This window comes from Schistocerca serialis, chromosome 8 (genome assembly GCF_023864345.2).
Source record: "Schistocerca serialis cubense isolate TAMUIC-IGC-003099 chromosome 8, iqSchSeri2.2, whole genome shotgun sequence".
Classification (NCBI taxonomy): domain Eukaryota; kingdom Metazoa; phylum Arthropoda; class Insecta; order Orthoptera; family Acrididae; genus Schistocerca; species Schistocerca serialis.
Genome location: NC_064645.1, coordinates 163568400 through 163592502, shown reverse-complemented (window position 1 = coordinate 163592502; position 24103 = coordinate 163568400). Strand labels below are relative to the sequence as shown.

The following is a 24103-nucleotide window of genomic DNA, read 5'->3' as shown; positions in this document are numbered from 1 at the left end:
TAATCCCCTAGAGTCCTCCATTACGCTTCCACTCCTAGGCTTCCATTATGCACCACATATATATTATTCAATATATCATATATTTACTTACGCTATACTTGTCCCACTATCCTACAAATCGTCAGAACAATGTTCGACTGACATTCCTGAATAATTATCACAATTAGTTCCTCCCTGGCTTATGCTCATTAGTTCCTCCTTGGCTTATGCTAATTAGTTTCTCCTTGGCTTTTGCTCTCCTTAACTACTCACACTTCCTTCTTATGTATCCCTAATGTGGAATTATCATAGTACTTATATCCTTATGTACATATGTGATATAGAATCGTCATTGTTCTTATACATATATTTCCTATATATACATATTAATAAATACCTACATGATAGTGTTCTCAAGTAACTAGGTGATGTAGAACCATCACAATAAACAGCCATGTGTGCATATTTCTCTATGTGCACATTCTTTCCCCCTACAACACTTGATGGTTCTTACATCAATTTTATCTGTACTTTCATTGTTTGCGTCTTCGTGTTTCATCGTGTGTATGCGTAAGTGTGTCTGTGTATCCTGATTCTTCGGCCTACTTATATGAAATAAGTTGAAGGTTATTGGAAACCACAGAAAATAAGGAGGACTTTAGCAACAGAAGTATATGAATATGTAAAGAGGGAAAGATAGACCGGTACTCAGATGAGAAGTAAGAAAGGAAAAAGTAGAAAAGGTTGCTAAGATTGAAGAAGAGAAAGAAGATAGCCCCAAAGACAGGAAACCCTTCCCATCCCCCTTCCCCAAGATCCCTACTTCGCTGGTACTTTAGTGAGAAGCCGGAGGAGGTATGGTGTTAAACGTCTCCTACAGAATGGACATTCTCACCTTCACCTTTGAAGTCCCCAAAGAAAAGTCTTAGCAACTCGTATGGGACGAAAATGGTGAAGAATCAGTTACACTTGTCTATGAGGATTGTCTGAAAGATGTGGTGTGTATTTGGTGTTAGTTATGCTTGTACTTACCACCAACGTCTTCCAAAACTAATACAAACACTCCCCTTTACATCACATTTCATAAAAGGTATAAAATGTTCTATAAAAATAGAAAATTATACACTACAATCAAATAGTTGTTCAGTTAATCACTTTACACTATATTTCATACACACATAAAATACTCTGTTCAGTTTATGTCGTCTAGACATCACTCGGTTTAACTAGTATCATCATATTATACCTTTCACTCAAATAATATTTTATTTGTTTCATTTCATGACTAGAGATCACTGTTCATCTGTGATTCTCTTTTAAGTTTTCTACTTTACTGTCATATCCGATTTTCTATGTACTAAAATTAAAGGATAGTTTAAGAATTCAAGAATAGATTACAGAATAGTTCAATTGAAGGAAATTTGCTGCAGGAAAAAATAGCACAGAAGAAACATCAAAAACAACTAGGATCTGACGGTCATCACTCTGCCCATTAACACAGAACGTTAACGTCCCTGGGAGACAGATGTGACTCTGCCTGGATCCCATGGATCTGATATTAACCTCACTTGAGCAATTGCAAACCAGTACTTCTCGTTAAATTTTGTGTGAAAGTCTCCCCATAGCAAAACAATCACCTCTTTACTAGGTAACACAATATCAGGTAGAGTTATTCTGTTCTCTGATCTATCCTGGATAAGTTTGAATTCTTTCCATAAATTATCTATGCCTCTCTTAGTATCATTAAGTTCGGAAGATAAAATTGGAGACACGTTGTCGGAGGTTACTCTCGCGGAAACTTTTCTGTCTATCATCTCTTCTACCTGTTCATCTAGATTACTGATATTTATTATGTCTGAAGTGGCTAGTTTCTCTTTAAAATTTCTTTCTACATTATCAACTTAAATAGTGTGTTAACGCCTGCAATTTGCGATTGGACTATTGGTAATAATTTATCCTGTTTCTCAACACTCTCCTTTAAGGTGTGTAATCTATGTTTACAGCATCAAACATAACCTTACAGCCACTTTGAAATGATCCTAGTTTTTTGCTCAATTCAGACTCTACGCTATTACATTCATGTTCAATATCAAATTCTAGTTTATTTGCCAAATCCTAAAATTGGTTACTCTGTGTCTGACTAAAGTCAGTGAACGGCTGATTGACGTGACTACTTAAAGAGCTAGTTAATTCAGCCTTCAAATCTATTTTAAGATTTTCCACTTTTAGTGGTTAAAATGTCAAATTCAGTCTTCAGATTTCCCATGCCTTCACACAACTGGCTAAATTCCTTATTTTGTTTGTCTACTTTTGCACTTAACAATCATAAAGCTTTATTCTGAATGTCCAATTTATTATTTACTTGAGTATTCACTGTGTCTATTTCTCTACTTGAATTAGCCCTCTGTGCATCAAGCTTTTCACTTTTAAGTGGCACTTCGTGCTTCTTGTTTTTCACTTAAACTCACACTCAGTTCATTTCTCAAAGAAGCATTTTGAGCATTTGACTCTGTTTTCTGGTCATCTAACTTAGCATTCAACTCTTTTCTTAAAGAAGCAATTTGAGCGTTTACAGCTGCTGAATCTGCGTGCTGGGCTTCAATTAAATTCACTATTTCAGACATGACTGGCATTTCCCTAGTCACTTTAATAGCTGTGGCTGGTTCTGCTAGTTGCTGTTTGTGATCCATGTTCTTTCTAGTTTTAGATCTAGTGATCATTAAAAAAATACACCTCTGAGCATAATAACTATACTAACAGTCTATTATTGAACAGTGTCCTTAACTTTACATTCGAATAATTATTGTCTTTTGCTCACCCGGTGTAGAGTCTTAGGCTGCGTTAGTGAACAGGTGTGGAATCGGCGCTGGTGAACAGCATGGGTGCCGGCAGCGTCAAAGGTTAGTTTCAGCATCAGTGTCGGTGAACAGATTTGTAGTCAGCACCAGTGAGCAGCAGTTGGTATCAACTGCTGGTTACTGCATCCACGCCCCCGCGATCTGTATGAGGGCTGCTTACTCTCCACACTGGATCCTTGTTGTCGAATGGATCTTGTCGTAACTCTTCTTAGTCTAAACAGTTGAGATTTTCCTTACTTTTTCTTTTTGTCTGGTATTCATCCACTTTCACCCACTTTGCCGTTTATGCAGAATCCAACTCTGCGAAACAATTTCTCCGAACCCTATGTTCTGTGAAGAGTCGTGGATGTGCAACCATTTAGCACCTAGTGGTAGTTTCACTGTCCTTCTACATCTTTTCGTAGATACTCATGACAGTAGCATGTGAACATTCGACCAGCTTTGCCGTTTTCAAGATACTCGTTGATAGGCTCTGTGTAATAATAATCTGCCCTTTGTCAAAGTCATTTTTCTCGTTGGATTTCCCCGTTTGCTCCCATATCTTCACTAGGATGATCCCCCATCCATGTCTGTTCCACTTGCGTACTTTGTTACCGAATCATGTGGCTGCAGCCCCAGCAGGCGGCATCCAATGTCGTTGTGGGCAGTGGTCATAATGTTTTGGCTGTTCAGTGTATATATTTTCTGGAAGGCAGATTTTTGGGGCAAGAAATTGAGGAAAAAGGAATGCTGCACCCAGCACAGATTTAGAAACATTTAATCTGAAGTGCCTCAGTCATTGCTTGTCTCTTTTCTTCTAGTGAATTACATTTGCACTCCTCTATGAGTTACCCCTCTCACACATAATTCTAAATGACTTTTCATTTCTCTTGTTACAGCACCTTAAATTTTTTATCTCATCTTCATTTTAACTAGAGAAGTTCTACCAAAGTGCATAAAACTTTTTGTGAGTTAATTTAGTGTCTATGTGAGCCTTTCTGTTGTGTGTAGTTAGCGCATATATGAGATATATATCTAAGAAATTATCATTTTTGCCACAGACATTGCACCAGCAGGTGTTACAAGAAAGACCTATGTTTTACAAATATGTTGAGAACATATGGCCTACACATCAAAAGAGATGCAAGAATATACATCCAGAAATAAAGAAGTATGTGGATACAGTATGGAAGGTAATGTTCATTTTATATTTTAAATTGAGAGTGTATGCATTAACATTTAGTTACTTTGAATGCTGTGCCAGACTGTTGTGCCTAAGTGTGTATTCTCCCGATATTTGTTTTCTTCGGCCTTAGATATTTCGAATTGTTAATATCATTTTAGTATATGTAATACAAACTTTCTTTCTTTCTTTGTTTCTTTTGTGTTTCTGTCTTATTGTTGTAAATTCAGTTCTGATGACTCTGTTTCTATACATTTTTGAAATCCACCCTCTTTTGAGCTTATCCTCCATTATTCTCTATGTATTATCATTGATTCTTTAATGATATTAATTTCCTTCTTGAATCTGAAATTGTTGCACTCTATTGTAGGTAATCTGTAATAGCCCACGTTCTTCTATTGTAATGTATTTTATGTTACACTAATTTGTTATATGTATGTCCCCGCCATAGCTCGAGAACACCTAAAACAATATCATCTAAACAAGATGCACATACAAGGAAGTCCTCAACAAAAACAGATAGCACAGAATAAGCTCAATTTTAAAATATGGATATCTTTGCGAGTTCAGAAGTTAATGAAATTAAAGACAATAGAATCTGAAGATATGATAGAGACAATTACGACCACAGTCGTAAAAAAATAGGCATTGTTTGAAAACGGTATGTCCTTCCTTATTCATGTGCAATTAGTACTGTCACCCAAAATAGAAGTTAACCTATTGTTGTACGTTCTATGCTTATTTGTCACCAATATATAAATAGGAGTTTCAGTGAAGTGAAGTGATTAAAGTAGAGAGGAGTGAAACAGTATGTGCACTGGACAAGGGCAAAAAGTTTTTTTTTTTTACTCGCTCTGCAGCAGGCAAAAGCCACAGTGTTCTCAGTATCCAGATCATTCCTACAAGCTGTTGTCCTCTCCTCCCTAGCCTTTATGCTTTCACAGAGCACCTGATTTTGTCTTAATTTCGCGAAGTTAATTTATTCTGACTTGCGGTTGGAAACTCTGGAGTGCTTGGAGTGATTAAAACTGAACGTGTTGCACATATGGCTTACTGTACAGGAAGAAATATTGTCAGAGTAAAACACTTTTAACACCCTTAGGCCGTGTCCTAAGTGAGCAACAGAAGCGAGTGACAGCTCGCGGCAGCTTCAGGCAACAAAACACAACCGCAGGTGTAGTTACGGAAGTGTCCTATGTGAGCTGCATCTGTGTCGCTGCATGTCTCCCCCTGCAACTTGCGATGTTTGAATTCAAATGTGTTTGAATCTTGTCACTGCAGCATGCGCGACACAGAGTGACAGCCATGTGTCTTCTTGGCAAAGCAGTGGAGCAGACACGACGGCAGCTGTGAATTACTTAACATCTGATTTTAAGAAAACAATTCAGTGAAAAAATTTGATTCTTCCGCAACCTATAGCTTGATAACCTTAAATGATAAAGGTCAGAATTTATTTTCGTTATTCATCATGGTTACGTTGCTGCACGAAATTGAGTACATGGCTCCACGAAATTTTTAAGAATTTGTAGAAGTAAAATCACATTGTGTAGACTTTCCATATAGTTCATTTAAGGCCATACATTATTGCGTATGAAATGTAACCAATATATCTAAATTGTATTTAAAGTTGAGGCCGGAATGATCTCTCTTTTCATTCTTGAAATATTGGTTGTTGTATCCGCGGATGAGTCGCTCGCGGCGCGTCTGAACCTTCCCTACGCTTTGGGAATCAAGTGGTCGTAAAAATCATCATATGGCATAAAAGGTTCAAGATATCGAAATGATGAATTTTGGGAATGACAGCACGCAGAAAGGACTATTTTATCATATGATTAACACTCGGTACGTTTTTGTAAACACATGAACAGAGTGAAAACAAGATTCCCTATAACTTACACCATCAGGTATTGTCCAAATTTTCATAGCCAAACAAAGGGAAAGAAACAGGTAAACGGGGTATCAAAGTGACCAGCATGAGGTCTAGTTTGGCATGAAAATATTTAACTTCTTGAAAGTAATCAGGGTAATGAACAAAAACTTAATTAATAAGCTGAGGAAAAATTGAAATATTTCACGAAAAGCTGCTGTAAATGAAGTTTCAAAAATGTCATCTGTTCAAGACCTAGCTATTTTGCACTTAAAGAGATACATTGGTGTGGTATTTGAATGTCAAAAAGACTTCCTTCGAATCAAGTACGTTAGGAAGGCAAACGAGGGGTCGGTAAGAGCATGCTTTCCGAATAATACTTGAAGTTCAAAAATGGAAGAAATCAGTCAGATATTTTATGAAATGATTTGTGTAAAAGAAATAAGTGGATCGGAGAACCGTTCCATGTGCCTTTGTATGGTGCTCAAAATCATGAACAGAAAATGAGGTGCACCAAACATTTCCCTAATATTTTTTATGCCATACTTTTAGACAGATCATTACACAAAACGTTTGACTTTCTTTTCAAAAATTTTGTAAGCTTTACTTTTACAGACTATTTAGAGTAATTGAAATGCTTGGTCATAACACTGACTGCTGATGGATTGCGTTCGCAACATCAAATATCTGTAAAATTTCATAGTTCATTGTAATTTATTAGGAATTAAATGTGTGTGATATACTGGGATAGGTGTGAAGATCAAGTTCTTTGGGAAGACCTTAAAAATATACGTAGCGATGCAGTGTAAACGGTGTACATAAAACATAGTACACAGAATCATAACTGAGTCAGTGAAAATATTAGAATGGCAGGGAATCGAACCCAGAACCTTTTCCTTACATGTAATTATTAACTGTATACGCTACCCCTACACGACAGCTAGCTACTGTCTAGTGGTATCAATCTGTGCGCTTATGTTAGTATTTAGCGTAGTCAGTCATGTAATAGTCATTCCTCCGCATTTATTGGCTGTTAAAAGTGCTTGATCATGTAAAATAGAAAAAAAATAAGAATAAGAAAGAAGAAAAAAAAAACATTCATATGTAATTTATTGATGAGATAGTCGAATGCTCCTCTGCTCATTCACGTGTATTCCAAGAACTTGTCTGGTGATCTTTGTAGTTGACGATACTTATGAAATTCTCCATGGAGATTCCTCCCTTTGTAAATTTCATGCATAGCATTCCTTTTCACTTTATTTTCTTAAGTAAACCTAACTCTGTAGCCTTACTCTCCAGTTACAGTAATCTACACGTTAAGGACGCCGTTTTATAGAAACAGCTGATTGGTGCGAGCAGCCATCTTGTAGCGTGACATGGTCGCTCGCACACAGGACACCCAAGGTTTTCGCCCAATGTTGCTGCTTGTCGCTGGAGTGTCGCGTATCCAGAAGTGTCTCGCTTCTGTTGCTCATGTAGGACATGGCCTTAGTTGTCAGAGTTGGCGTATAAAAGTCGTAACATGTAAGCATAACTCTTGAGTGGCTCATTGAGTGCAGTGGCACGTTGGAAGATATCGGAATCATTTTCAGGATGCATGCACGTGTGTGAGAATGAAGAGGCTGACATATTAAAATAATTGAAACCAAGCTACATACATTAGTGTTTAAACCATTGTTTTTGGGTTTGCAAGACTGTTTGGAGATAATCGTGGTGACATTTAACCCCTAGAGATGGGGCTGATAGTAGGAAAGGGGGACACTTACCGCATAACTTTGAATACTTCTAGTAATTTCAACCATATTTGGTACAGGTATATATCTGAAAAAGAAAATTACTTGAGGCAAGGGCATCCGCAGCACACCTGAGAATGGAAATAGAAGCTTGTGACATAGAGGGATAACTCGTATCGACAGTTTTATGTTACTTGCTCAAGAGTGGGTTTACTCTAAAATTTGTTTATTCTTGTTCCTGGAGGGGAAACTGAAAATATTGCATATCATCAAGTCTTGTGTTAATTTAATATTTCAATGCATTTTTAAAAGATTTTGTTTTATAATTTATGTGCTATAGTTTTAAGTTTAAAAATGCAAATGAAAATAGTTTGTTTATTTTCTGTACATAAATTTAATTCATTTTCCAATCTACTGGCCAATGCTGGATAATCAGCTAGTTCTGATGTAAGTTACAATATAATGAAAAGGCTTCAGCTGCCAGAGACTGGTCACGTGTGTGTGTGTGTGTGTGTGGGTGTGTGTGTGTGTGTGGGTGTGGGTGGGTGTGGGTGTGGGTGGGGGCACGGGTGCGCGCACGTGTGTGCGTGTGCATGTTGTCCATTTTTGACAAAGGCCTTGTTGGCCGAAAGCTAACATTCCGACTGTATTTTTGGTGTGCCTTTCTGCGACTCAGCAGATCCGCTATATGGTGAGTAGCAATTATGCTTTTCATTATATTGCTACATTCCAACTTGGATTTTCTATTGTCTGTTGTAAGTTACAAAGATAAGATTAAATTCTGATTTTAAATGAAGACCTTTGTTGAAAATTGAAAATACTTGTAATTTAGACTAATATAAATTCAAGGACAGTAACAAATAAACATTTCCAATAAAGCTTTCAGTAGGCTAGCTTTGGTAAAAAGAAAAGGTGCTAATTTCAGCATCAGTGTCTTAAATGAAAGTGTCTTGCACTTTGTCAAATAATTGAAATTTTGAATTGTCACTAAGCAAGTGTTCAACAAAATAATTCCACTAAAAACAAGTTTTATAAACTTGGTGAAATCCGATATCAGAGTAGCAGAGATTTCTTTGTACTAGAACAAAGTAAATCTCTTTGGGCTTTGATGTAAAGTTTGAATGACCTACAGAATTTTGAAAAGTTTTGGCAATGGACGTAGCAAATACATGATTGTCACACATACTGTGGTGGGGCCACAGTGGCAGACCGTTGTGGCTCCAAGGATGGACATGGTTCAGATGTGTTGCTACTTATTGAATCTTGTTTTGTTTATGTGTCTGTCTGCGACTGAAACTATCTGTTACACAGTGTTAATGTGTGACTACTCTTACTTCATCCGTTGTATGTATTCCATGTAGTACTTTCCAATTTTTCATAGTTTTATGTTGTACATGGAGTATAGGTGTAGTGATATTTAACTGCTTTAAAAATAACTTAGAAATGCTAATACAGCAGAGTCCTGCTAATATGAACCCCGGTAATGTGAAAATTTGGATAATCTGAACATGCAAAATGTTTGTCTAAGTATGGAAAACTGTGTGGAAAACTGCTGTACGTACACACCATTTTAATTTACACAGTACAGTAAACATGTATTAGAAAAATTGGCAAGAAAACATTAGGTTTAAACAATGCATAACAATGAAAGAAAAGCGGACATTTTATCCCTACTTTCTAGATGACAAAACCTCAGTCATTGTTTTTTGGTGTAATGAAGACAGTCTGTTATATGACGCATAGTTGCGTCATCATCTTATAAACATCAAATCAGTAGGTGTAGCAGTGGGCTGTTGCTCCAGATAACGTAGCGTGAAGTCAAGGGCTTCTGCTGCATCATTATGTGGCACCATCTCTTCTTTGTCGCTTTCAGGCTCATTGCCACTTCCGTCACAGCAGTCCACTTCTTCCTGGTCTTGAATCACAGCAGCAACTAAATCAGCGTCAGTAAGGTTCTCCACACATGCCTCATCCGCTACCATCCACTCATCTATGTCTCTTCACTAGCTTCTTCACATCCAGGGGATTGTCTGTACCATTTGTTGTAGATTTTCCTCTTCATTTTCAACTAGATTGTCCTAAAATTCAAAAGATGTCCACAGTTTTCTCCACGATTTTCTCAGAGTATTTTCTGCAATATTCTGCCATGCCTCAGCAGCCCGATAAACAACATCCTTCACGTTGGTCTTTTTTATTTTGTCCACTAAAGGAATGCTATCATCTTGGGTCAGCATTCTTAAAAATTGTTTTCTGTAAATCAGTTTTAATTTTTTGCAGTACGCCCTGGTCCTTCGGCTGTAGAAGTGGTGTAACATTCGGTGACAAAAACTTTACCACAATTTCTCCATCACTTAATTCCTCAGTGCTGGGGTGAGATGGCACATTATCAATCAAAAGGACTGCATGGGGAGACAAATGATTTTCCTTAGAAAACTGTTGAACAGAGGGAACAAACTGGCCGTGAAACTATTCTTTGAACAGCTTACCATCCATCCGTTCTTTTTTCTGGTTACGATAATGTACGAGGAGGGACTTCAAGTTGCAGTTTTTTAAAGCTCTGGGCCTAGCAGATTTGCCGCTCAGCATTAAAAGCAGCTTGTGATTACTAGCAGTGTTGCTGCACGCTAATAAAGTCACATGATCTTTGCACATTTTAAAACCAGGAATTTGGTCTTGTGCTTTTGATGCCTGGCTTATTGTTGACAATGCCTTAAAATTATGGCCAGTCTCGTCAGCATTATAAATTTATCATTTTTTCAAACTCACCCAAGTATTCCTGTGCTGCATCATGGTCAGAAGAAAGCTTCTCTCAAGTAATTGTCAGGTGATGAATTCCATGACGTTTTTTGAATCTGTCCAATTTGCATTAAAAGACTCATCACCATTCATTAACTTGTTCAGGTAAACAGCCTTCTCCTGAACCAGTGCTCCACTCAAAGAAGTTCGCCTTTCTCTTTCCTGGATAAATGAAAGGAAAAGAGTTTCATCTACTTTACCGTACTGGGACGGTTTCGAAGTCTGTCGAATTTCGAGCATTTTTCTCAAAGACATTGCACAGGACTGTTCAAGCTTCATTTGGTTCCTCTTCCAATCATAAATGGTTGCTTTACCAACACCCAGTTCCTTTGCCAGGTTAGATATTCTCACCATTGTCTATCCGCTTCAAAGCATTCAGTTTTTCTTTGAGAGTTAACGTTGCATGTTTCCATTTACTCAAGATGAAAATACATACGCCACTACACCTGAACAAATACAATACAACTGTTACATGTGCCAGTGATCGATAACTAACATAACCAAGCGCTTTGCGAGCCACTGATCTCAGACACTACAAAGGTCTCAACAGTGCTCAACCCCAAGGGCAGGGAGTGAGAGGGAGCCATTGTTCCCACACTTGTTCCCATTTGTTACCATGGTGTACCTACTTATTTGCTTGGTATACTTCATTCTAGAAACTCATCACCATAATTCCGACTAAACCGAACAAATCGGTAATCCGAACAAGGTCTGGTCCCAATTAGTTCAGATGAATGGGACTCTACTGTACTACTTAAGAGAAAGCCCAGAAGTAGACAAAATACATTTGTTGTTAACAAATGTGAATACAACAAGTTAAACAATATTGTATTGCTATTAATCTGGACGAATAGCTCATGACAGTTCACGCACTACAAAATTAGCATTTATTGTTTCTGCTTATTAAATTACAGCGTACTTGGAACAGTTGCTAAACAGGAAACACTATTGCAATAGTCAATTGCTATATATTACAAGAATTACTTTACAAAAATCACCTACCTGTTCAAGGTGTTTTTTCGTTTCTTCAGTGCGTTTGGAAATCAAGAATATTTTGCTGAAAAAATGAATTTTAATGGTGTAATTATAACATCAAATAGTTGGTTCTAATATTGTGTAAGAAAGAAAATATGTAAGAGGAAAGGAAATTTTAAATAGGTCCAAAAGGTTTGATTTTGGGTCGTTATTTTCAATTTTTAAATGACCTTTTTGACAAAGAACAAATAGATTTAGTCCCTTCTTCTAACTGTTATAGTCCACCCACATGAGCTCAATAACATTTCAGATTGTCTCATTGTCCCTGTATTTGCATTCAGATCTAAAACACATTGTGGTTTCTAAATTTTTTATTACTTCTTTTTCTTTATCAGTCTTTAACATCTCAAGCATTTCTGTTGTGTTAGTTAGTGCACATTTAGACATCTCCTTTGTTGCAGCACTTTGTGGAAAATATCATACCATTGGACACAAAGTGGACCCTTAGTTCCAGTATCTTGTGAAGTTTTGGCGTATTGCGCTTGTTCCTGCAAGCAGTACCACATGCAACTGTTACATAATCGTAGTGTGTGTCCAGATTCCAAATAGATCGTCCTGTGTGTTTGCCCTGTGTTTTATATTTTTTCCTTCATATTGTGGAACAGACCTGTTGTTTTGCATATTTTTATACACATGAAAATTTTAGATATAGACAGGCCAACATACACAACACAAAAAGTTTTGTTCCAATCTTATTTATTTTGGGTGAAATAAATAGTTTTAACAATAATTGCAATATGACAACAATAGGCTTTCATGAGTCCAGAGCTTATCATACAGTTGAAGTGCACTATGGAGAACAATGATAGATTTTGTTGACTATATTCCTTACTTAGAATAGTCTCCTCAGGTTCTGGCAGAATTGTGTAGTGGAACATTCTCAAAATTAATACAAAACACTATGAGGCCTAATTCACTAAAACTTGTTTGTGATAGTACAGAGCTGGAACAGTAATTTATAGTTTTCAGTGTATTCTCCGGAGCCATGAGATGTTTACAATTACCAGTAAGATTCTGCAAATCCTGCACCTTTCCACTGTGACAACTAAGGATGCATTTGCCATTATGCAAGACCTGTTGTGCTTTTATGCTATTTTATCTAGTCGTAAGACAGAAACAACCTCGGAAAGACGCAACGAAATCATTTAGTTGTTCATTTTGTGTCCCGAATCCAAAATACCAAACACATGCATAAATGCAGGAAAGTTACTTTATCCAGTCTTGGTAAAACACACCTTTTTAGTGAGCATTTCACCACTATATTTAAAGTTGTGAAAGTCAAAAGAACTGTGTAAATAATTTGAGGAGAAAAGGTAAAAACTCACTGAATAGTAGAGTCGTTGAGTTATGGAAAGGCACATAAAAAAGACTGATATCTTTGCTAACTTTTGGATGACTCCTTTTTTGACATGAGTACACATACATAACGATACTCGTACACCTGTGTGGCTACATTATGCCAGCTGAGTACACTGTGCTGGACTGCCATTCTACAGCTTGACCCAGGTCAAGGGTTATATCTGGTGGAGTGGACGAGATGTGAAAGGCAGGGAGTGGGAGGGAGGATTGGGGAAGGATTGCTGACAGTTGGGAGGAAAGCAACAGGTGCATGTGATAGGAATGTGACACAAGCACCAACAACAGCACCAGTGAGGTTGGTTAGTGTGCAATGACGATGACTGGTGGAGTGAATTGGAAGGAGGAGACAGAACAGAGAAAGGGGAGACTAGGGGGAAGAGGGTGTGGGTGTAAGATGCATGAAGTTAGGGCCCTGGGACAGTGTGGAGGTGGATGTGGGACAGGCTAGCAGAGTTTAAGGCCAGGATCAAAGGATGTGTTGCAAGGACATCTTCCATCTATGCAGTTTCAAGAAGTTGGTGTTGAGGGTAAAGATCCAGATGGTACAAGTCATTAAGTAGCCTTCTAAATCAAGCATGTTGTTTTGAGTAGCAGGTTTTGCCAATGGGTTGTCAACTATGCTCTTTGCCAGTTTGGCATTGGCCATACATCTGGGTGAACAGCTGGATGCTGATCATGCCCATATTAAATGCCACACAGAAATTGCAGCGGAGCTAATGTATGATGACTGCTTTTACAGGTGGCCATGCTACTGATAGGATAGGATAGGATAGGATGGGGACAAGCCTGTGACAGTACTTAAGTAGGATGTATTGAATGGGGGGAAAAATACATGTTGACCATTTACAGGACTACAACCTACAGTACTATGATGTTGGAAGTGTATGTGTTGTAGTGATGGATGAACATATTCCATATTGTGGATGGACAGTGGAATAATACACGGGTAAAATATTCATAATTTCTGGGCATGATAACAAGTAGTTAGCAAACAATATGGTTCAGTTGCTCCATTGCAGGATGATGAGGGAGTTGGTTCTTGGCAGTGCGTGGTGGACTGGGATCTACACGTACGTGGTGTCCCCTGCCCTGGATAGGATACAGCTATCTAAAGGCAGGTATTGTGTTGATGGTTAGTGGGTTTGATAGGATAGTGATAGCCATCAAAGAGGTGGAGGTCAAATGCCCAAGAAGGTGCCATGCTGGGCTGAGGAGCACCAGATGAAGCAAATCAGAGGGAACATATTGACAATGTGTAGAAGTAAAGGAAAGGTGTCTTGGCCCTGCATCCATCTCATGAAGATATTATCAATGAACTTAGACCAGACAAGACATTTGGGATTTTGCATAACAAGTAAGGTTTCCTGTAGATGGCTTATATATCAGGTGGATATAATTAACGATCAGCTACTCATGGTGGTCCAGTGCGGGCTGTATTTATCATATGGCAGCGAAATTTGGTAGATGTGCTAATGTTGAACCGGTCTGGAAAAAATTTGTTCCAGTTTTGGCCACCAGGTTCAGATCTGCCGCTGTTCGCTGTATGACGGATGACATCCATACTGCGCACCTGCTGCTTTCCTTGCAAACATCACCCACCCCTCTCAACCCTTCCTTCTCCTCCTCCTCCCCTCCCTCTGTCCCTCCCCCTCCCCCTCTCCTCCCTCTCCCCCTCCACCTCCCCCTCCCCCACCCCCGCCCCACCTCCTATCTCTCCTCGCCCACTTCATCCAGCGCAACACCTCAGCTTGGTTAAACAGAAGTGCAGTTCCAATACAGTGTGTTCATCTGGCACAATGAAACCATACAGATGTGTTAGAGTGTGGCTGTGTATGTGTACTCATTGCGAAAAATGATTTGACCAAAAGCTAGCAAAGTTTTCAATCTTTTTTATTTAGGTTTCGATAAGTCAACGCCTCTACTATTCGGTGAGTTTTTACCTTTACTCCTTAAACTATTTTCATTTAATCAGAACTTTCCGTTACCATATAGCTGTTGTGAAACAACAGTGTGATTTATGATACTTATGAGAGGTATTGGCTAAGCTCTGTACTTAAACATTGTATAACAGTTGTTACTATTTTTTACTTCTGAGAAAAAATACCATTTCGTCTATCTGAAATTTATACAAGTTATGTGGGTAGGCTGTGATGGATTCCTGGAAAACAGTTGTATGCAAATCAGAATCAAAAACAGAAATGAGACCACAATAGATTATGCACATATAAACAACCAACTAAGTGGCCTGAAATTTGAACAGGTACTGAGAGTTTTGGGCAGAAATTCTGCTATGTATGTTAACACCTTCGCAGAACAAAGGTTTTTGAGAATAACTTCTTTTGTGATGTGGGTAAGAACCTTCAAGATATTATTTTGTGATGACTTTGTGTGGCTGTGTGATAATAGAAGGGTTTGAGGATACTAGCACTCAGCGCACGAGCGATGGGAGACAGCATCTCCGAGGTAGTGATGAAGTGGGGATTTTCCCTTACAACCATTTCATATCAGGAATCCAGTAAAACTTCAAATCTCCAACATCCTGCAAGAACAGGACCAGTGATGACAGGAGAATCATTCAATACGACAGAAGTGCAATCCTTTCATGAATTGCTGCAGATTTCAATGCTGGGCCATCAGCAAGTGTCAGTGTGCAAACCATTGAATGAAACATCATCAATATGGGCTTTCAGAGCCGAGGGCCCACTCATGTATCCTTGATGACTGCATGACTCAAAGCTTTACGCCTCGCCTGTGCCCCTCTACACAGACATTGGACTGTTGATGACTGGAAATATGTTGCCTAATCGGACTAGTCTCGTTTCAAATTGTATTGAGCAGATGTACGTGTATAGGTATGGATACAACCCTGTGACTCCATGGACCCTGCATGTCAGCAGGGGACTGTTCAAGCTGGTGGAGGCTCTGTAATGATGTGGGGCATGTGCTGTTGGAGCGATACAGGACCCATGATACACCTATATACATCTCTGACAGGTGCCACGTACGTAAGCATCCTGTCTGATCACTAGCATCCATTCATGTCCATTGTGCATTTTGACGGTCTTGGACAATTCCAGCAGGACAATGCAACACTCCACACATCCAGAATCACTACAGAGTGGCTCCAGGAACACTGTTCTGTGTTTAAACACTGCCTGTATACAACAGCTGGTCGATGTTGTAGCATAAAGGTCACTAAAATTTCATTTAATTCATAACTGATATCTATAATCTCTTGCAATCCACCAGTCAGCCATAGTCATACACACATGCCATAAACATCACCCTTATCAGGTTGTGAATTTGAATATTATCCTACTGTTTCTGAGATGTTGGCTGAAAGACCGACATTTCTTCTTTCTTGGTCTTTAAAGTGAGTGTGATACGAGTTCGCCCGTTACTTTGAGTAAAAAAACCTGTCGGCTGAATTCCTTTCACAAGAGTAGTTTGTTTCGACCTTTCTTCTTTTTTCTGTTCACGGAATTCTTCGATTTCCTCTTTGGTCAAAAGAATGAGGGCTGTGGATGTGTAAGATTTCACGACCCTCATAAAATCCTCAGCATTCTGAATTGCAGCTGTATTTGGTCTGGAAATATTATATTTTGTAGCATGGTGCTTCAGCAGGCCTCCTACACCATCATAAGGCCCCTTCCCGTGACCAGTAGCACTGTATACCCAGTCAGTTGGCACAAGCAACCTGCTGACATCCTACTTATGTCTCAAGGCACCACTATCAAATTCCCACATCCCCAAAAACTCCTTACCAACACCCCACCAAATACAGGTACAACATTCCAAGGACACTGTTGTTAACATTTCCACCAAAACATTCATTCCCACAGAAGTTTTAGTCCTATCCAAAGGCCTTACCTTTAGCACTGCAACGAAATTTAACCATGCTGGACAAGTTGATCGCCTACTCACCCTGCCCCAATCTCTACAATGGAAACACTTCTTTGCCAGCAACCCCTCCAACCAGAGTCAACAAAATCCCAAAGTTGAACCCTGCCTCTCCCAGTTTATACCACCATCCAACCATGGTTCTCTCTCCCTCCCACCTAACCACCCCTGGTCAACTTCCATTGCTTCCTAAGAACATCAATCTTTCAGCGGAAGAAAGGATAACCGTGCATAACCTCAAAACAAATTGTCGTACTGGCAGACAAAGCTTCCACTACTGTCATTACGAATCACAGTGACTACCTGATGGAAGACCTCTGCCAGTTATTTGACTTTTCTACCTGTGAACTCTGCCAGAGTGTTCCCATCCCAAATGTCCAACATCTCCGACCCCTGCCCCTCCCAGAATCTCTCCCCTGGATCCATTCCCCCACCCACACCCACACCCCCACCCCCACCCCCACCCATATGACATCCCACACACAAACCAAACTGTGGCAAGAACAAGGTAGACGACCCTGTGATACAACATGCGGCAGAACATAATATGCTGATTTCAGTGGCTGCTTCACATCCTGAGCCATCTGGACCCTCCCATCCATCAGCTTTTCTGAAATGTGCAGACGGGAGTTATGCTTACAATACAATTCTCTGTTCCCAAAATTATCCCTATCATACCTCAACCTACGGTAACCTACTCCCCCCACACCCTCCTTCCAATACTTTCCACCCCATTTGCCATATCATCTCCTTCCTATTGATGTCCCTCACCCTCCTTGTGTGTTGCACTCAGCCGACACAACCCCGTTCCCCTCTGCCACTGCTCTGCTGCCCATCTTTCCCCTTCCCTGCTCCTTTCCTTTTCCACACCTGCTTGCCTCCCTGCCCCATAGATTCCTGACACTGTGCCTGTTGGCAGTCTTGTTATTCCCCACCCCCTCCAGATTGCTGCTTCTGGTCTGCATGACAGCTGCATCCCAATCCAATCTGCCATAGATGGCAGTCATGTATGAGTGAGGTGTGCTTGTGTGTGTGTGTGTGTGTGTGTGTGTGTGTGTGTGTGTGTGTGTAAGTAGGCTTTGGCTGAAATCTAAATTTGTAGCAGTCTTTACATTGTGCCTGTCTGCAACTCAGCATACCATCTTTACAGTGAGTATTAATCTATCTTTTCTCTCATATTGTTGATGTTCCAACCTGGAGTTTCCATTGTTTAATATTGCAACTTAAACTATAGTATTTGTTGTAACTGCCTGCAGGCATCATTTTATGAAAATACTAGCTGTTAAAGTAGGTTTTCCAGAAATTCATTAACTAGATGGATATAAAAAATTTTCATTTCTGCCATAACATATGGTGATTCAGTTTAACACTTTGTGATAGCTGTTAAAAAAATTTTGTTGCATGTATTTTACTCTTTTCTAGATACGTCTGTCTTCTGTTAATACTTATCCTCAGAAGTATTGTAATGTGAAAATGGTTCCACTGGTATTTTCTGGGAATAGCAAACTTGTCAGAGCGCTCCCAGCACCTAAGGACTCTTTTTCGTCGGTAAGAGATATATTCTGGCTTTTATAATTCATTAAAAATAAATTGCAAAGTTTTTAATTTCTGTTTTTGTTTGATTTAAGTGATGTTGTATGTTGCTATATTATGATGGATAACATGAGGAGGTAGATCTAACAATAATTGATATTTAGTTCAAAAAATAATTGTAGGTTGGGTGTTTCAACTCCAAAGCCCCTTCTCTTTTTTTTTTTTTTCTTTTTTCTTTTTTTTTTTTTTTTTAAAGAAGGGATAAAATGATTACTCGACATATTTGGCATTTCTTTTTTTGTGTGTGTGTGTGTGTGTGTGTGTGTGTGTGTGTGTGTGTGTGTCTGTGTGTGTGTTCTTATTTTGTTGTGTTTAATACTATATCTATGTTCTATAATGAACCTAGGAATTGAAATTTCAGGGATAGCCAATGGAAAAATTATTTGAAAAAGTTCCAAAATTTGTTCAAATAATATGCTTTATGGAAGTGAGAGAAGAGTTTTGAAGAACATCAAAAAGCAAAGAGATGTTCATTGTAGTCACCTGGTTTAAAACAATGGTATAGTGAATTAGTGTCTAAAGATGTGAAGCAAATGATTTGATTTGTAGGTGGTGAGAATAAAATTGATATTAAGTGGTACTGAAACTTGCAGACAATGGGGCGTACCAAAGTAAAAAGTGACTGTACTCTATGATGATTGCAGAACCCCATGCCAGTTATGGCTTTGCCCTTTAGTTCTCCTCCCTGTCTCAGTCTACGCCAAGTTGCATTATTGTGTAGTCCAGGGGCGGGCAGGAATCCTGCATGTGTGCGGTGCACTTGCATGTGTGCAGTTAACAGGTATTCTCCGTGCACACCGGGGCGCAAGTTGGTCACCCTATTCTCTCCCCTCCCCACCATACTCTCTCTCTGCTCCTTCCTCTGTAATGTGTTTTGTTTCCTAGCTTGCTTTATTGAATGAAGGAATAATGTTAGTAGGAGTGCTTGAAAGAAATCATGGTTTGAAAGAGTACCTATTATCTATGATACGTTTTATTTAATTATCACAGCTGGAGTTTACAATATATTTAATGTCTGGAACAAAATTTCTACATACAGACAAATGCAAACAGTTACGTAAATTTTCATTACTGATGTTTGCTCTTAACCGAGACTTATTAATTTTCATGACAGAAAAAAATCTCTCACAAACGTATGTCGAGCCAAACATTGACATTATCTTCGCGGCTTCACGATGGAGACAAGGAAACTCTTGCTGTGGAAAGTCATGATAAAAGTCTATTACACATTTTGTCAAAAGGGACTTGTCTCTCAGATGAGAATTACACTGTAGATCTATTAATTCCATTTGCAAACTGGGATGAATATCATCTACAGAAAGAGCAAATGGTCTCGAGAAACGTTCAAAAGCTTGGGATAAATATTTCCCCAAATCACTTGAGAAATTCCTCTTTTATTGCACTAAGTACGGAAACATATTCTTTGCAATTCTGTTCTCGCACAGTAGACAGAGTAGGGAAATGTGCTGCATTACCCGATGAGAGCTGTCGTTCCCACAGCTCAAGCTTGCTAGTGAAAGCATGTACCTTTTCAGCCATTTCACAAATTAGCTGATTTTCTCCTTGCGAACTTGTGTTCAATGCATTCATGTGTCCAGTGTTCAATGCATTCATGTGTCCGGTAATGTCCACTAAAAATGCGAGATCGGCAACCCTCTCTGGATCTTCTAACTTGGGGTCATACCTTCCTTTGTCCTTTAAAAACTGTTTTATTGGTATTCTCAGCTCAAAAAAATCTTTTGAGTGCATTACCACGGCTAAGCCAGCGGACTTCACTGTGGTATGGTATGTCCCTGCACTCTTCCCCTATTTTAGCTAAATATGTGTGAAACTGTCTGTGTCTAAGCCCATAGGATCTCAAATAATTAACTGCCCAACTAACCACTTGCATGACGTCCCCCAGTTTTGCTGCTTTTGCACAGAGTACTTCTTTGTGCAAAATGCAGTGGATGCTGTACAATGATTCTTCTGTATGCTGTAGGTTTTTTCATAATAATACAACAAATCTCATTTGTTCTGCTTTCATTGCAGGTGGTCCGTCTGTTGTCACTGACACCAAACGTTCCCAGTTTAATCCAGCTGAATCGACAGCTTCTTCAACGGCTTTTAGGATGTCCACACCGGTGGTCGTGCTTTTTAAAGATATCATATCTAAAAAGTCCTCGGTTATGTGCAGAGCAGTGTCCACGCCACAGACATAAATCACTAATTGTGTGGTGTTTGAAATATCTGTGGACTCATCAAGTACAATGGAAAAAATCAAACTCCTCCACTGCACTCCTTAATTGACAGTAAACGTCACCTGCCATGGCACTTTTACGACGACTTACAGTATGTCGAGAAAGAGTGATAGCTCGAAACTGATTTGCATTCAGTGGGCAAAGTAAATCAGCAGCGTCATTGATGCACTTCTTTATAAACTCACCTTCAGCAAATGGTTTTCCAGCTCTTGCTATATTAAGCGCAATCTTATAACTTGTGCGTACCACTGGACTATCATTGTTGTCATCTTGAAAAATTGAAAACAGTGCTCCATAAAATGTTAAATCAATTAGATGATAGACACGACGAAAGAAAGTCGCAGATCTCTCTTGACAACAGCAACTTACGTCGAATTCATGTAGTATCGTCAGATCGCTCTTCTTAAGCTCAGTCAGTTTCACCATCCGCTCAGAATGCGACGACAAAATGGTACTTGTACATTTGAAATTTATTAAACATTTCGAATTTTCACGTTTTTGCACAAAGAAAAAATGATTCTCCCATTCCTTTTTAAAAGATAGCAAATCTCCACTTCTCCGTTTCCTTGATTCACTCTGCATTTTCCGGTTCTGGAAATACAACGTTCACTATGTAGTGGTCGCTTCTCATCAACTTCCGCAGCTTAGCCTGGTATTACACTGCCGCAACCTGCCGGCTGTTGCCACTGCCCCGGTCAACAATTGCACATGAGCAGCACACATGCAGCGCTGTGTGCTCATGAGCCGTGCGCAACGTTTGCCCGCCCCTGGTGTAGTCATTAGTTCACTTGGTTTTTTCTACGGCACCACGACTAGAAAGTCTAGCCAGGTGTTCAGTCTCATTGTTACTGTTTCTTAGATGAGCCGAATATTTTACCTGAAAGAATTAAAAGAGAAATCGAAGGAGTGCCGTGAAATTGTAGTCAATCACTTTTTGTTAAGAAAATGGTGTCTGATGTTCAGTGATGCAGCACATATAACAGATAATATTATTACAAATAACATGAAAGAAAGAGTTCATAAATGATTCATAAGTACATGCATCTTACATTGGAGTGATTACGTAAGTTAAGGTTAGCTTATTTCATCAGAATGTTACAGGATTGAGTAATTAGGTAGAAGAGCTTCTCGTCTGTTCAAAAAAATTATAGGGATCTGAAAAGATAGACATCCTGTGTCCATCTGAGCACCACATACCTGCAGGGCTACATAAATTACATATAAAAGATTTCACTCTAGTAGCTCACTCATGCAGAACTTAATATGCGAAAAAGAGGACTTGTTACATATACTAAGACAGAATACAGATTCCAACAGATAGAGACAAGCAGATTCTTTAGTGTTCAGCACATAGAAGTGTGTGCTTGTGAATTAATATTGAAAAATAGTTCATTTTTAACTGTAAATATATATAGATCCACGCTTGAGATTTTGAACTGTTTGAGAAATCTGGATTTTTTACTATGCTATCTGACAGGCAGCAGCAAGTAGTTTATAATCTGTGGTGACTTCAGTGTAGACACGCACTCATGGCACTAAAAACAAACATCAGATGTTGACAGACGTATTGTTATGAATAAAATGTTTTCTTTCAGAAGAAATTAAAGAAATCACCAGCTCCCATGCCTTGTCCAGTTGAAAGCCATCATCATGATTTATAAGACCTTGTGCTAGACATATTTCCACAGATTCTTTAATTACTGGCTCCCAAAAGGATCTTGCCGGGGTCGAAGATTTTTGTGGCAGAATAATCCATAGTGTGTGCTATGGTAATATACGGCACCCAGTCCATGCCTGAAAGAGAGGAAGGATACTTGCATGTGTATAATTTAAGCTGGTTGTTGTATATGGCATTTGTAACTGATATGACAGTTAAACCAAATGAGTTAAACATAGAACTTCAAGGAGAAAACCGAACTGTCATAACTTTTGTGTCTTCTATAAAGTTTTTCATGCAAAAAGTTGACCCTCAGATAGCACAGTTACAGAAATTAAATGTGAAACACTTTCCTCAAATACAGTCAGAACTGTTGAATCAACAAATGTCATAGGGCATGCGATTCCAAAGAACTATTCAGCCAACCTTACAGCACTGAAGGCAGTGGAACCTTCATAACTCATCCCTTCCAAAAAGTGGATGTGGAAGATATTTCAAGCAAACTGAACACTCTTTTCCTCTTTTAGTGAAACTGAATTTGAAGAGGAAATAATTTGACTTCAGAATGACATTTCCATAAAGTCCGAATACAATGAATACAACTTCTGGAAATTAACGAGTGAAAAACCTACTCTGTGGTTTACCAGGGACTTTATATGTTCTGTATTTTTTGGCAGAATGGTCCTTTCAGAGAAATGCCACACTAGTTGGATGTGCTGCGTCATTTGCGCAACTTTGCTGGTATCAGTGGTCATGTGAACATTACACACCTGTGGGCAAGGTTCTGGATGTCGATGCAGCCCAGACACCTGTCAGTATCATCATATTGTAAGGGCATCAGTGGCAGATGGTACAGCTACCACAGCACAGATGAGAGGGCTTGTGAGCCGCGATATGTCAACATAAACTGTTGCGAACCAGTTATTAACAGTAGCACTGTGGACACACACACCTGTAGCCTTTCTTCCACTCACCCCACACTACAGTATCCACAGCATGATTGGTGCTGTCAAATGGTCACTTGAAAGATGGATTGGCGTGCTGTGATCTTCAGTGACAAAAGCAGTCTGCCTGCATGCAAGTGATGATCGTTTGCGCATACACCATAGACCTGGTGAGCATAGTCTATAGAGTGCATTTGTTCAAGACACACTGGTCTCTCCCCAGGCCTTATGGTCCAGGGTGCGATAAGCTATAAGTCTCATTCACCTTTAGTGTTTCTGGAGGGAACACTAACTGGCACTCAGTACATGCAGAATGTTTCTTTTGCTGTTCTTGCAACAGGAAGGTTATGTGTTGTTCCAACAGGATAAAGCTTGCCCAGACACTGCCTGTGAAACTCACTCTGCTTTACAAGATGTGCAGCGATATCCCAGGCCGGAACGATCTCCTGACTTGTCTCGAATTAAACACCCGTGGGATATGTGACTCGCCAACCATCAACTCTTATGGAACTATGCAAACAGGTTGAGAAGGGGTGGAGTAACATTTCGCAGGATAGTATTCGCCATCTGTATGTTTGACTGGATGGCAGAGTCACCACCTGCATTGCAGCCTGTGGAAGCTACGCCACGTACTAATATGGGTGTTTTAGCATGGGTTGATACCTGGTACCTTGTAACCACTCTGTAAATGTAATCATTTCATGTATTCCATATGCACTGTTGCAACAATAAATCTTGAGTGAATTGGAAATATCTAAATGGGAGAAAAATTGATCCTTTGATTGTTTTGTCCTTTAGTTTCTCTGTATGGTGAATTGACTGAGTATCTACTTCAGATTGGCCACTTACTTTGAATCTGAAATTGTCTTGCTCTCTTTATGATCCATTGGGCTTGCGAATCATGACTTAAAGATTTGGAGTGTTGGCTTGGTAAAATTGGAGTGACGACTTCACGCAGTACGTATAGCAAACTTTTTAGA

General features: G+C 39.2%; 1 protein-coding gene across 1 annotated transcript in view; it reads left to right on the top strand.

Annotated features, from left to right (window-relative positions):
* LOC126416431 (little elongation complex subunit 2-like) overlaps positions 1-24103 on the top strand; it is a 221806-nt gene that overhangs the window by 77817 nt on the left and 119886 nt on the right. The window contains exons 4-5 of the mRNA XM_050084151.1: positions 3878-4009; positions 18112-18237. Coding sequence (XP_049940108.1) covers positions 3878-4009; positions 18112-18237 — 258 coding nt within the window. The remainder of the gene's footprint in view (positions 1-3877; positions 4010-18111; positions 18238-24103) is intronic.